Raw genomic sequence first — 13,361 nt, 5'->3', positions numbered from 1 at the left:
ACCTGTTGAGAGCTTGTGGTGACCGCGGACGCTTTCTCTGCCTGTTTGTTAGCACAGAAAGACATCTCAGTTTACCGTCACGTCCCCGGGGTGATATCGACTCACTACCGGATGGTGACTGCCCCTTGCTCTTGCCCCTCGACACGGTATTCACCTCCAGGCAGTGACGCCTCGAGGGACCTTCATAAAAATCCGCCAGCCATGCTTGTTCTCCAACAGAATGCCCTCAGACCAACCTGGCGAAACCCAATAAGCAACAAGAATTCCTTGTCAGCCAACCTCACTCCTGTTCTCTTGCCTTACGCTTGCCCTGGTAAACATCATTCTCAAGGAATAGCTCCATATGACTGATTTCACTCAAGAACTCGATACCTTCAAGAACGACACAATGTCAGACTTCGTGAACGGCTCCAGTCCGGACAGTGCTTCACCCACGACCTCTAACCCCTCCGAGAACAATACAGACCATGATCCGTCCGACGACCTTCATACGAATGGATCTGCAATCCCCACCAACGGTATCGGCCGTTCTATCAGTCCAGACGTCCATACCGCTCTCGAGCCCTATGATCACCCGGGCTCAGATCACGTCATTCAGTTGTCCAGTATCGAGCACTGCATGCCTCGGTCGTACATCCGCATCTGTTTTGCGTATCGCTTACCGAGCTCCGAAGCACTCCCAGAGGTGGTGGAGAAGTTAAATCGCTTCGTTCGGAAGACTGTCGACGCGAAGCCATATCTGAGTGGATATGTGGTGGCCGTGGACAACCCAGGAAATCGGGTGGGTGCAGTCGAGATCCGATTTTCCGATACGGATTTCCTTGAATATCCCAACGTCAGTGTACGTCGATTCACCTGCGAAGAGTTCCCCTACACCTATGACGAGATCTGCGAAAGAGGCCTACCACCCAGCGTCATCAAGCCTGAGCTGGTCTCCGCGCTGGGCGAGTCTGCTGACGAGCACCGGGCTCCCGTTTTCAGAGTCCAGGCAAATGTGGTGGAAGGCGGCATCATTGTGTCTGTCTACCTCCACCACTGCATCTCTGATGGCACCGGCTTTGGCTTGCTCGCCTCAGGTAGTGTGTTGGACGATGAATACACGTTTGACCGTCACTTGGATACCCGCGGTCACGATATCCCAAGTCTTTCGATGAGACTGGACGCATTCGCTACTCGCATGAGTATTGTCAGAAGGGAGCTGTCCTACCCATTCGCCAATCAGATCACTAATCGGGAGCTGAAGTGGAAAACGGCACACCCGATACCTACAGACGATGAACCCATCAAACCTCGGGGTCGTGGCTGCGTTTTTGCCTTTCCCTCGAGGAAGCTGGATGAGTTGAAGCAAGGGCTCCAAGCTCACGCCGACGGCGCGTTCGTGACACAACATGACGCTTTGCTGGCTCTGGTCTGGCATGGAATGACAAAGGCTAGAATCCCCTCTGTGCCAGATGTCACAACCTCGAAGCTTCTTATTCCTGTTGATATCCGCAGAAAGCTGAGGAAGCCGCTGTCAGAGTCCTACTTCGGAGCCGCGGTCGATTTTGCCTCTGTGCAACTGCCCCTCAGCCACTTGGCGGACAATAGTGTACCGTCGATGACTGAGACGGCATTGGCAGTCCGCAAGGCCATCAACTGCGTCGACGAGCCCTATATTCGACAAGCGATTGCTTTGGCAACGTATCCAAATCCGAAGATCGACATCCGAGACTTGCAAGCGAGCAACATGGACCGGACGAATGGGGCAGATATGTACATCACGAGCTGGATGAGGCTCAATTTTTACGATTCGACCTTCGAAATGGGCCTCGGTCGGCCAGACTGGGTGCGGAAGCCCTGGAGTAAGGATCCTGGCTCGTGCATCATCTTGCCATTCGATGACCGGAAGGATCAACTTGAGGCGGTCATACAGTTGGCAGAAGCAGACATGGCCCGTTTGCTGGAAGACGCAGATTTCATGGGATATGTGACCAGATGGATAGAATGATATTGCTCAATGCTGGCAGCACGTTTTCTTTACGGCGCAAGGAACCAAAAAAGGGATCCGTGGAGTTGCGAAGTGTGTAGGTTTGCAACCTGGGACTTGGGGGCGGGGACTCGAAAAGCATTGTGAGTGACGACATGGGCTTTTTAGCAAGGGAGATCCGGAAGGACATCACCACTTACCTGGGAGGCTGGGAAGGCTGGAAAATCCCATAATGGAAGGGAAAGAACGGGAAGGGTGAGCAATGTACAACTACTCTCAAGCGTGCAACGCATGGAACATCGACTGGCAGGAGACGGATCTGGCAGATGGAACAAGGGGCGACTATTTGAACTAGGATGAACAAGACTGTTTCCGGCTGGAGAATCAACGTATTTCCTTGACATGGATAAGGGAATTCTCAGATCGTCTCATCTGACTTGTAGAGATGGCCGGGGACTGAGGTGCGGAGGTGCGTGGGTGCGTAAAAGGGAGGTGTAGGTACATGAACGCGGGAGTCTTGATGACGAAAAGTATCACGTGCTCTCGCGTTCTGGTAGAACGTTGTTCCGGGGGGCTTAGGCTGCACGTCAACCTACTAGACGCGTCGAGGCGTTACGCACCCAAAGCAACGCGCGATTTCTTTTTGGCCACCTCGTCCACGGGACCCTACTTTCCACAGAGCAACTGCTTCCTCCAGAATATTTGGCCTCTCGACCCTCGTCGCTGTATTCTCGCCGACGTCGCATACGCGCTGTGCTTGAGAAGACCGTCATGACGCAAATTGAGAGCACTGACGCCCCTCAGGATGAGTACGAGGACATGCCTGGGGGCCCTGGAGCACCCATCCCAATTTCTCAGTTGGTGGTAAGCTTCGTCAACAATCTAGTTTTCCGCTCTCCAGAGGACTGAGTCGTTCTGTTAGGGGGTTGCAGGTCTGACTGAAAGAGACATCAAACTGGTCACCGAAGGCGGCTATCACACGGTCGAGTCGATTGCATACACGTAATTGCCAACCTCCTAAACAGACCGTGGCCGAGCTCACCAGTTTATACAGGCCGCGCAGACAATTAGAACAGATCAAAGGCATATCAGAGGCAAAGGCCTCGAAGCTCTTGAATGAAGGTTTGGAGACAATCACATCTTTGACGTTCTGCGCTGATGTGTGACAGCAATGAAACTGGTGCCCATGGGCTTCACCACCGCCACCGAGATGCATGCCCGAAGAAGTGATCTCATCTCGATAACCACTGGCTCGAAGAACCTTGACCGACTCCTCGGCGGTGGCATCGAGACGGGCTCCATCACAGAGATCTTTGGCGAGTTCCGCACTGGGAAGAGTCAGATTTGCCACACAATGGCGGTTACATGCCAGTTACCCTTTGATATGGGTGGCGGAGAAGGAAAATGTTTATACATCGACACCGAAGGCACATTCCGCCCCATTCGTCTGCTGTCGGTTGCACAGCGATATGGCCTCGAGGGGGAAGAAGTCCTGGACAATGTTGCTTACGCTCGGGCATACAATTCTGAGCACCAGCTGCAACTGCTCCAGCAAGCGTCGCAGATGATGTGTGAAACCCGGTTCTCGTTGCTGATTGTTGATTCGGCGACTTCGTTGTACCGAACAGATTATAACGGCCGAGGAGAGCTCTCATCACGACAATCGCACATGGCGAAATTTCTACGCACGCTACAAAGACTTGCGGACGAGTTTGGCATTGCAGTGGTCATCACCAATCAAGTGGTTGCACAAGTGGACGGCGGCCCCAGCGCCATGTTCAACCCAGACCCGAAGAAACCCATCGGCGGCAACATTATAGCACATGCAAGCACTACCAGGCTGAGCTTGAAAAAAGGTCGAGGCGAGACTCGGATCTGCAAGATCTACGACAGTCCATGTTTGCCAGAGAGCGACACTTTGTTTGCCATTTATGACAGTGGAATTGGCGATCCTCAGCCCAAGGACGACAAGGAGTAAGTGGGGCTAAGTATATCATATCCACGACTGAAGATTCATGCATACGAGCAAGTGGCTTTATGTGAAAACATTGTTAGCAGTGGCGCAACGGATGTCTTTTAGGGTCAGAACGAGCGCTGAATGGGGGTTGCAGGGGTCATGGACTTGTTAGCTGACTGGGCACAAGTTCCGATCTCCTTTAGAACACGAGGTACAACCACCAGCTGAAAAAGGTCAAACAGGCATGCGTCAGGGTCAAAGTTAAGCATTGTGGCTGATGCCTATCATGGTGGCTAGAGCGAATGAGAGACGAGGCGCGCATGGTGGATGCTGGCTAATGAGCCTTGAAATTTCAGGTTTTGGGAGGGAATGTGACCTGTCAGAGCACGTCTATAGCAAGGTGCCAGCCTATGGCGGAATAGATCGACAGAGAAGAATTATGCTGGTAGTACTAAACACAGAGTATTTGCTATCTACAAGACATCGGATATGCAAGTTATACGAGGTACCGAGTACATGCTAATGACTTTGTACCTACTTCGCTACACATTCACCCAATAGTCAAAGCAAATGTCCGAGAGCCAGTTCAGCCAGGGGCGGGCGGGAGCCAGCTGGAGCAGTTCGCCAACGAGACCCACTGATGGATGGGATGGCGTTGCTGTGGGTGATTGCCTGTGGCTGGTCAGTAAGGCCTAGTGGTGCCGAGGGAACCCGTTCTCCAATCCACCCGGGGCTGAGGCCCACGCCTATACCACAGTGGGCAGAGCACTGTAGAGTAGGGTGGTGTGCACCAGTACAGCCTGGGCGCGAACCCCCTTGGCGTCATCATACATGACCCAGCTAAAGCGCAGTCCGGAGTACCTACCCAGTACGAGTACAAACAATTATAATGCGTCTGGCCAAGCCCTCCACGCCTCTCACAACCTTGGGACCGATCGACTGCATTGTGAATCCCACGAGGGACACATCAGATTGCATCGCTAGCACATCTGGCCCCCTCGTGAAACTACTATTTCCTGGCCCGTATCCTTCTGAAATCTCCCCTCTGCTTCGGAATTTATTTTGAGCTGTGGCCGCTGTAAACAACTTCCTCTCCTTGATTTCGCTTCTATTCTCTCGACCCGCATTCTTCTTCCCTGTGTTACTACTATTACTACCTAGAGCTTGGCTCTCCTCTTTACGTGGACACTTTACTCGGGTATTGAACGTACTGAAGGAACGCCTCTAGCCTCTCGTCAACGGGCACAGTGAGCTGCCGATTCAATTGTTAGTCGCAAACAAGTTGGTATTGCTGGACAGTGGACCTGTTACCCTCAATGGAAGGTGAGCTTCGTTCCCCTCGACCCCAGCTAACCTGCATATCTGGCTAACAATGCCTGCTGCCAGCGCACCCAGACGGAAACACGGACGGAGGCCAGTCCCTGCGCACCGCAGAGTCGCGGGATGGCCACGGGACTGGTCCCGAAATCACCAACTCCAGCTCCCACTTCGACGTCCTTTGTGGCCCTCTGCTGAATTACCAACGTATGAGCGATGAAGGGCCCTCGAATGTGTTCTGGCACGGCTCCGTCCTCCTCGTCACTACACCCAACAACAACACTCCGGAGCTGGAACTGAAGAGCCTGGGAGCGTTGGAATCTGGCACGAAGTTGAAGTCTTTGCCGTCGCAAACGGTACAGGGTTTGAAGCTTTACTCGGATCCGGATAAGACATTCTGGCGGTTCAGCCTCAGGGTACCTCTAGTTGAGGCCGAAGCAAAATGGCAGTACTCGATCCCAAACATGCAATTCCTCACCGATGTCTCCAAGGAACCGTCCAGGCAGTTTGTAGTGCCTTCTGCCACACAATCGATGCGCATCATGTTCCACTCCTGCAATGGATTCTCGGTCGGAACGGATGAAGATTTCTGGTCAGGTAAGTGTTTTTGGGTCGAGTATGAGAGATAATGCATGAGTACGCTGACAGGAATCATCTAGGACCTGTCTTGTGGAATGACGTCCTGCGCACTCATGCGCAGCGCCCTTTCCATGTCATGATTGGCGGAGGTGATCAGATTTACAACGATTCGATCCGGGTCAAGGGCCCATTGAAGGAGTGGACGTCCATTTCCAATCCTAAGAAGAGGCGAGAATACCCTTTCAGTGGGGACCTCAGGGAGCAATGCGACAAATACTACTTTGAGAACTACATCCGATGGTATTCCACAGAACCCTTCGCCTCGGCCAATTCTCAAATCGCCCAGATCAATATTTGGGACGACCACGACATCATTGACGGGTTCGGTTCCTACACCGACCATTTCATGAGATGTGCTGTCTTCCGTGGCCTCGGTGGTGTCAGTTTCAAGTACTATTGCTTGTTCCAGCATCACACTGCCCCACCCGTCTCAACGTTCACCACGGATGCGCCCAAGACCATGGGTGCTAACGCCAATGGTACGGCAGGAGTTGATCCGCGTCAACTGAACAATACGTATGTGTACAAAAGGACAGCAGACGACCCAAGTTGGATTGTTGGCAAACGCCCTGGCCCGTACGTCGAGGAACGATCGAGAAACCTGTACATGCGCCTGGGTCGCCGCATCGCTTTCTGTGGCATTGACGCGAGGACGGAACGAACAAGGAAACAAGTCAATTATCCAGACACGTACGACCTGATCTTTGAGAGACTGGAGAAGGAGTTTAGGGAAGCACATGGAGAAATCAAGCACCTGATTCTCCTCCTTGGTGTGCCCATCGCATATCCCCGGCTCGCGTGGCTAGAAAACATCCTGACATCGCCCTTGATTGCCCCGGTTCGCTTGCTGAATAAGAGGTTTGGCTTCGCCGGAGGCTTTTTCAACTCGTTCGATGGCTCTGTTGATCTCCTGGATGACCTGGACGACCACTACACGGCGCGCCACCACAAGACCGAACGGCGCGAGTTGGTTCTTCGACTACAGAAACTCTCTACAGACTTCTCCGTTCGAGTCACTATCCTCGGAGGAGATGTACACCTTGCAGCATTAGGTCGCTTCTATTCGAACCCTGCGGATAACATGGATCCAGTCGAAGATCCGCGATACATGGCGAACATTATCTCCAGTGCTATCACTAACAAACCACCTCCTCGAGCTGTGGCGAACTTGCTAGCGCGGAGAAATAAAATCCACCATTTGAGGGATGGAAATACCGATGAGACACTCCTCAAGATGTTCAACAAACAACCAGGGGGCGTGATGAAAGGTGCCGACTGGAATCAATGCACGATGCCAAGCAGAAATTACGCATGTATCACTGAAGTTGCCGATGATGAAGACTCGCAGCCTGCAAATGGTACCGCTAATGGCTCTGCGTATCCACCGTCGATCTCACCTGCGGTGAGTACAACGGGCAAGAAGGGCAAATCTCGTCCCCACACGAACAAGGGTGCGCCCGACGGACACGGATACCTACATGCCGGTGAGGAAGGGGCGGGAACAACACATCTAGCTGCAGATGGTATCAGCTCAGAGGCGGTCGGCCCGCAACTGAGGGGGGGCCTGAATGTGGCAATCAAGGTCGAGATCGACAACCAAGACCGAGAGGGGAGAACTGAGGGATATGGGATGAGCAGTAAGTCGATACCCTTTTATCATGCGCGCTGACAAGCCTACTAACATCTTTGATAATAGTTCCCAAGCTCACGATCAGAACTACACCTCGGACGCCAGAAACACAAACATGAACATTGCCCATGCCGGCGGTGGTATTCGCTCTTTTGGCCACATTTCGACTATTCGATCTTGAAAAAATCATTCAGTTCTCAATACCCCTGTTATTACTAAACGCTAATTCTATTCGCGACCTCGAAGAGGGTTCATGGTTGAAGAGCACCACCACCAGCACGAATCCAGCACCTCGCAGACCGAGCTTACCAGTGTACACGCTGTGATGTGGGGTAAAGACGCCACAGAACAGTTTCGACACCAGTCGCAAAGTTTATGGAGTGTGGAAGATGGGTTGAGACCTTTGCCATCGACTTGGCCTTCGTGGCCAGCCAGACAATGGGAAAGAGCAAGGTCCCACAGCGGGGGAAGAAGAGCAGCGCTATGCTAGTGGGGAGGGATTTGTGCGTCTCTACCCACCATATTTCTCTTATGTTCACCAGGAGATGATCGAAGAGATAAGAGGAGAGAGGAGAGAAAAGGGGACGATAATGTAATGTACTAGTACAGAGGAGAGAGACAGGTGAAGCTCGTGCCTGATGCCCTGTGTCTTAATGACTTGTGCCCTCCGCGCTGGATACGGAGCTGTAGGGATGAACGAGTCCTTCTGACCACGGCTCGTGCAAACGTGCAAATATCCCTGTAACTGTCTGACTGTCCGTTCACCTTGCCCGATGAAAAGGACCCCAGCGTGTGCCGTATCCGTAAATCCTGCCCATGACCCCCCGTAGGAAGAGAACGACGTGGTGGTAGTGGTATGGTAATATCTATGACAGGACTCGTTTCTTTTTCTTTTTTTTCTTGCGAGGTAGCAAGATCATCTTCATCCCTTCTCATCCCTATCTTTTCTATCCCTTCTTATCCCACCACATCCCATCCCATACGACTTTTCTCCACGATATGTGACGTGAAACCCACACCCTGACATGATCCTACACCCTCGACTCGTACATGTGATTCAGCGTGCCGCTCCTCTTCAAGCCCATGCCGTTGGCGTAGACATTGTCCTTTTTCTTGCTGCTGTTGTTTGCGCCCGCCGACGACGAATTCTTGGGCGGTATCGGCGGCGGCAGCGGCCCGACACCACTGGCCCAGCGACGCTTGCGGTCCTCGTCCTCGTCGCGGCGTCGCGCCTCTGCGGCGTCCCGCTCGCGCTGTTTCGCGGCTTCGGCCTCCTCGGCGCGGAAGACGAGGCGGGGGCCCGAGATTGTGACGGTGGAGAGTTCGACCACGCCGTTGACGGGTTTCTTGAAGAACGGTGAGTTGTTGTTGTTATTACCACCGCCGGCACCGCCAAAGTCCACCCCGGCGCCCATCATCCGCACGTGCTGTCCGCGCACCAGCTCGGCGCGCATCCACTCCCGGCGCGCGCACTCGACCAAGCCCGCCGCCAGGGCGAACATGACCCACTGCAAAAAGTCCTTGACCGTGGCGAGCGTGCCCAGCATGTTTGCCAGGTCGCGGTCGCCCGTGTCGCGGAACCGCGACTGCGGGCACCACCGCGCCACGCGGCCCTGCTGGCCCGCGAGGATGGGCGCGAGCTCGCACGACGTGCACAGCACGCTCTGGGCGAACCACGTGAGCGTGTGGAGGACCGAGACGCACAGGATGAAAAACGTCGTCGTCACCGCGTACCCGGCGTCGTAGGGCCGGGGGTTTCGTGACAGTCTCGGAGATAATGACGATGTGGTACGCCCGTTGGGGTAGGGTGGACAGGGAAGGCCGTTGAGTTGTAATGCCGCCAGGTGGGAGACCGTGTATAGCAGGGAGATGAAGGGGATGGTGCCGACGTAGAATACCAGAGGTCTAATAAAGGGGGTTTTGGGTCAGCCATACATTTGAAAGAGGTATCATTTCCAAAGGGGGTGACTTCTTTCCCGATCCCTCTCTGATAGCGAAGAAAAACACTGGCAGAGATAGTCACTTACAGCCAGTTGCCCGCCCCCGGAACCATCTCATGTGACCATGCCGCATATTTCGACGAGGCTATGAGAATGATAATGGCCAAGATCAAGGAACATATGAGCAGGATGACTTGGACCGCTCGAGTCTGCATCGTTGCATTGGGCGTGGTTGTTGCTTTTCGATGCCGATCTTGGATCTTGGATCTCGAGCTTAGTTGTCGACTCGAATGAAGGGATTCTGAAAAGGACGAAAATACCCAGCTGTGGGGGGGAAGAGAGAGAGCGAACGAGTAGCGTCCTGCACCACGAACGGAGATGTCGACGTCGATGTTTTTCTGAGTAAAGAAGAGATCGATATCACGCAAAAAGAGCTTTGAAAGAATAGAAACGGACAGAATATCTGATAGCGTCCAGCGCTCAGCGCCAGCGCCTTCGAAAAGGAAAGCGAGAATTGAAAAGAACCCACAGAAAAAAGAGAAAGGGAATGGATCTGGGTCAGTCCACCTTTGTATATGATAACGAGAGTATAGGAAAGGAAAAAAAACAAGCCTACCCACCTGGGGGGGGAGATGCTGGAGACAAAGAGCAAACGAGAGATTGGCGAAGAAGGCTATTGAAAAAAGAGGAGTGAGTCCCCAAGTCTGCTACAATTGCCCGGACGACAGGGTATCCGAGAGTGGTGTCCTAGTGGTGTCCTCCTGGTTCAAAGAGCCGCAGACCCATGCTCGGCGGGTAGATTCAGATCAAGATCGTGTGGAAGGGGGTGCCAGAATAGGCATGTCCAAACTCTCATGACGTGACAGTATCGAGGACGGCAGGCCGTTTGGGCCACAGTATAACATGATCTTCGCCGCTCAGGAGATCCCAGCCACGACTCCTGTAGCACATGGCGGCAGATGGGGGAGATGAACTGGATCAAGCGCGTGGTTTAGCATCAACCGGGCGCGGGGACCAGACAGTTAGTGACGCAGATGAGGCTCCAGAGGATCGAAAGTCTATTGGGGAAACAGCCAAAAGGTGAGGCGCCAGCCTGGCAACGACGAGATGCGGGGGGTGTCTTGAGACTGTAGATGCAGCAGAAGTTGGTCTGAGACTGCAGGAGGCGTGAGGAGGTTGACCTTCGCGTCTCAGGTCGTGTCCCTCCGAGGCCGCGCTAGACCTAATATGGCAACAAAGGGGCTCAGTATTCGAGCCCACGTGATTGAGACACGGGTTGACAAGGCTGAGGCCGAGGACGAGACAGGGATCTATAAGGGGGGCGGCCAGCTGGGGACAGCGTTGACAGATCATCTCAGTATGACCCTCTTCCAGTTAGGGTGATTTTCGGGATCCTTGCTGTCTTGGAATATCTCTCCGTCGGAAAGACCGTGCACGTACGCTTCCCCAAGGAGGGTAAAGGCTGGCGTGCCACCAACATCACCGGCATCCGATTCCCTCAGTACAAATGGTAACGAACCTCCTTTCAATATGACGATATGGTCGCCTCTGGTGACATTCTTTGGCCCTATGCCCATATAGCCCTTCTGCGTCCTGAAAAATCGCCTACCGACGGCTGATCGTCGAAGGGCGACATTGTAGTGCTCTCCATAAGCTGGCTGCTCATTCCCGAAGAATTCACCCGGACGGGGATACCTATCTCGAGCAGGGAGGGGCCTTTTCCCTTCTTCGAGGCCACCGGTACTGCTATCATCTGAGTTGCTGGAACTGACGTGCTTTTGGTTGTTCGCAAGTGCCCATTCAGGACAGATGCACGCCGGCTTCTCGTCCTTGATCTCAACCTCGAGAATCTCAGGATACGCCATGAGGAAGCTTTCGGCAAATCCTGCTGGCGGGACAGCAAGTTGTTGGCCTGAGATAGCTCTGTTTGCTATCAGCGTCCTCCAAAAGGCATCGAACGGGCGTTGTCCCGTGGGGTAGGTGCTGAATTTGACTCCAAAACACCACCAGAGACTCAAGAGGTGCTGTTTCATGCTGATGATGCGATGTGCCTGTAGATCGGCCTTCCCGGCTACTTCGACCACGTCGGTCTCTCCACCAGCTCGGGCAGCTTCCATAAGCACTCTGTCGGCGAAGTATGCATCAACCTCGAGCATTCCGGGAGTGCAGGCCGTAGGTAGGACTGGTCTTGTTCCTGAAGAAGCTCGGTAGTTGGCCGTTGCTGCTAGTCCGAATGACAACAGCAATGCTGGCTCTTTAGGGTAGCTGCTCCAGTCCGGTACCCACGAAGGCAGACCAGGTTGTTTCCGTGACTTGCCACAACCGGCATCAGCGAGCATGTCCAGGGAGTTTTCCTCTGCCAAGGTAAGTCGTGCAATGTCCTCGTAGATCTGTGGCAACTGCAGGTCGTAATCAACTCGAATTTCTCTTTTGCCATCAACGTCTTTCAAATGCCTACCCGGCTGCACGTTTGTGGCAGCTGCCCTCGAATGAACGACGTGATATTGGTCTTTGACGAGGCCAAGTAGTCCATAGACTTTATCAGCCGGGTTGGTGGATTCCTGCGACCACGATCTATGGAGAAACCAGTGGAGGTTCTGAGCAGGGCCTTGCTTTGATATAATCTTATAGTACTCCAGGAAGATGGCAACCGGTACAGGATTCCAGCCTGTGCTCTCAATAAAGGCGCCTCTGAGTTCCGGTGTCACAACTGCGGGGTCGTCGATGATTTGCAGAGGAGCCAAGCCGAACTGCGTCGATGAACTGACGAGATCAATCCACTTGATGGAGTGGTCACCACAGAGCACTGTCGGCGGAAAAGCCTGGTACACATCCCATAGGCAGACTTCTTGAATCACCCAAAGACGCTTGAACCAAGCCATTTCAGAGAACCGGGTTAATGCCAGGGCCTGGTCCATGGTGATCTCGGTCTTCCGAAGCTGCTGCGAATGAATTGGACCTAGTGCAACATTGTCCGGCTGCACCAGAGATTTGTTGCGGTCATCAAAGCTCTTAGATGCATCTCTGATCATTTGCATGGCGACATCAGCGCCTTCGGGTGGATCGCCGAGATCAACAAACACCTGGTTCGCATGGCGGTAGATTTCGTGCATATTAGCGACCTGTTCTCGGTATCAGATAAAATCAATGCTCTCAGCCATTCCACGAGATGAAACCACCTCTCACAAGCCGTGCATCTTGCCTGTACCTACCTGGGCAGACTTTTCCTGATTGTTGTCTTGTTGGATGCAAATGGCATCTGCCCAAATCCGAAGCCAATTCTGCTTTTCAATGCGCCTCCATTTGCGCAGGGCTTTGTCGAGGGTCACGTAGATGTCGAGTCTTTTGCCATTGCAGTAGGAAGGTACTTTTTTGCTCACATCACCGCAGACGTAGCTGACTTGACGGAAGATCTTCATATCAGTTTCAAGGGGAGCTTGCACCACGACTGGGTGGGAACCCACTGGCTATGTACTGAGCCCTCGAGAGCGAATCTAGTCGAGTGTAGTGCACAGTGTATCGCAGAGGCTTGTCATCCGGTCCTGGGAAGAGATCAATAACTCTGATGTACGAGTCGTTTGGAAACGGCTCGTAATGAAAAGGACTGTCGTCGTCCTGAGGCTTCCCGTTCTTCTCCCAAGAACAACCCGGGCAGCTGCTATAGGTGAAGTAACGGATCAGGTTCTGGGTATCGGCGTCGACAACGGCGTCGCCCTGTACCCTGCAATGTAGAAGGACATGGTCGCCATCCTCGCATCGCTTGTTCTCCGAGTAGCATCTCTCACAGATGGCGAAGTCTCCGCTGCGGCAGACCGAGCAGTGGTAGAATGTCCGTTCTTGAGGAATGGAATCGCCACATATATCGCAGATTATGGACATTTGCGGAGACCCAGTGATGACAGAGCTCTGGAG

The 13,361-nt window shown here is 53.3% G+C and overlaps 5 protein-coding genes across 5 annotated transcripts; 3 read left to right on the top strand and 2 right to left on the bottom strand.

Annotated features, from left to right (window-relative positions):
• Positions 1-388: 388 nt before the first annotated feature.
• On the top strand, positions 389-1,987 carry Z517_00953 (uncharacterized protein; the record flags this gene model as incomplete). Its single annotated transcript, XM_013433915.1, has 1 exon — positions 389-1,987. The coding sequence occupies one exon, from the start codon at positions 389-391 to the stop codon at positions 1,985-1,987; it is 1,599 nt and encodes a 532-aa protein (XP_013289369.1).
• Positions 1,988-2,737: 750 nt separating this feature from the next.
• Z517_00952 (DNA repair protein rhp51) lies at positions 2,738-3,944 on the top strand (the record flags this gene model as incomplete). The annotated part of the gene is made up of 4 exons (XM_013433914.1): positions 2,738-2,830; positions 2,889-2,968; positions 3,021-3,088; positions 3,136-3,944. 4 exons carry the CDS (start codon positions 2,738-2,740, stop codon positions 3,942-3,944), a joined length of 1,050 nt encoding a protein of 349 aa, XP_013289368.1.
• A 1,295-nt stretch (positions 3,945-5,239) lies between these two features.
• On the top strand, positions 5,240-7,548 carry Z517_00951 (uncharacterized protein; the record flags this gene model as incomplete). Its single annotated transcript, XM_013433913.1, has 3 exons — positions 5,240-5,246; positions 5,310-5,837; positions 5,900-7,548. The coding sequence occupies 3 exons, from the start codon at positions 5,240-5,242 to the stop codon at positions 7,546-7,548; spliced, it is 2,184 nt and encodes a 727-aa protein (XP_013289367.1).
• A 992-nt stretch (positions 7,549-8,540) lies between these two features.
• Z517_00950 (uncharacterized protein) lies at positions 8,541-9,664 on the bottom strand (the record flags this gene model as incomplete). Its single annotated transcript, XM_013433912.1, has 2 exons — positions 8,541-9,414; positions 9,537-9,664. The coding sequence occupies 2 exons, from the start codon at positions 9,662-9,664 to the stop codon at positions 8,541-8,543; spliced, it is 1,002 nt and encodes a 333-aa protein (XP_013289366.1).
• Positions 9,665-10,798: 1,134 nt separating this feature from the next.
• Z517_00949 (uncharacterized protein) lies at positions 10,799-13,328 on the bottom strand (the record flags this gene model as incomplete). Its single annotated transcript, XM_013433911.1, has 3 exons — positions 10,799-12,571; positions 12,662-12,849; positions 12,914-13,328. The coding sequence occupies 3 exons, from the start codon at positions 13,326-13,328 to the stop codon at positions 10,799-10,801; spliced, it is 2,376 nt and encodes a 791-aa protein (XP_013289365.1).
• Between the last annotated feature and the right edge of the window lie 33 nt (positions 13,329-13,361).

The sequence above is a fragment of the Fonsecaea pedrosoi genome (assembly GCF_000835455.1).
Source record: "Fonsecaea pedrosoi CBS 271.37 unplaced genomic scaffold supercont1.1, whole genome shotgun sequence".
In the NCBI taxonomy this organism is placed as follows: Eukaryota; Fungi; Ascomycota; class Eurotiomycetes; order Chaetothyriales; family Herpotrichiellaceae; genus Fonsecaea; species Fonsecaea pedrosoi.
This window is presented reverse-complemented; position numbering and strand designations above follow the sequence as displayed.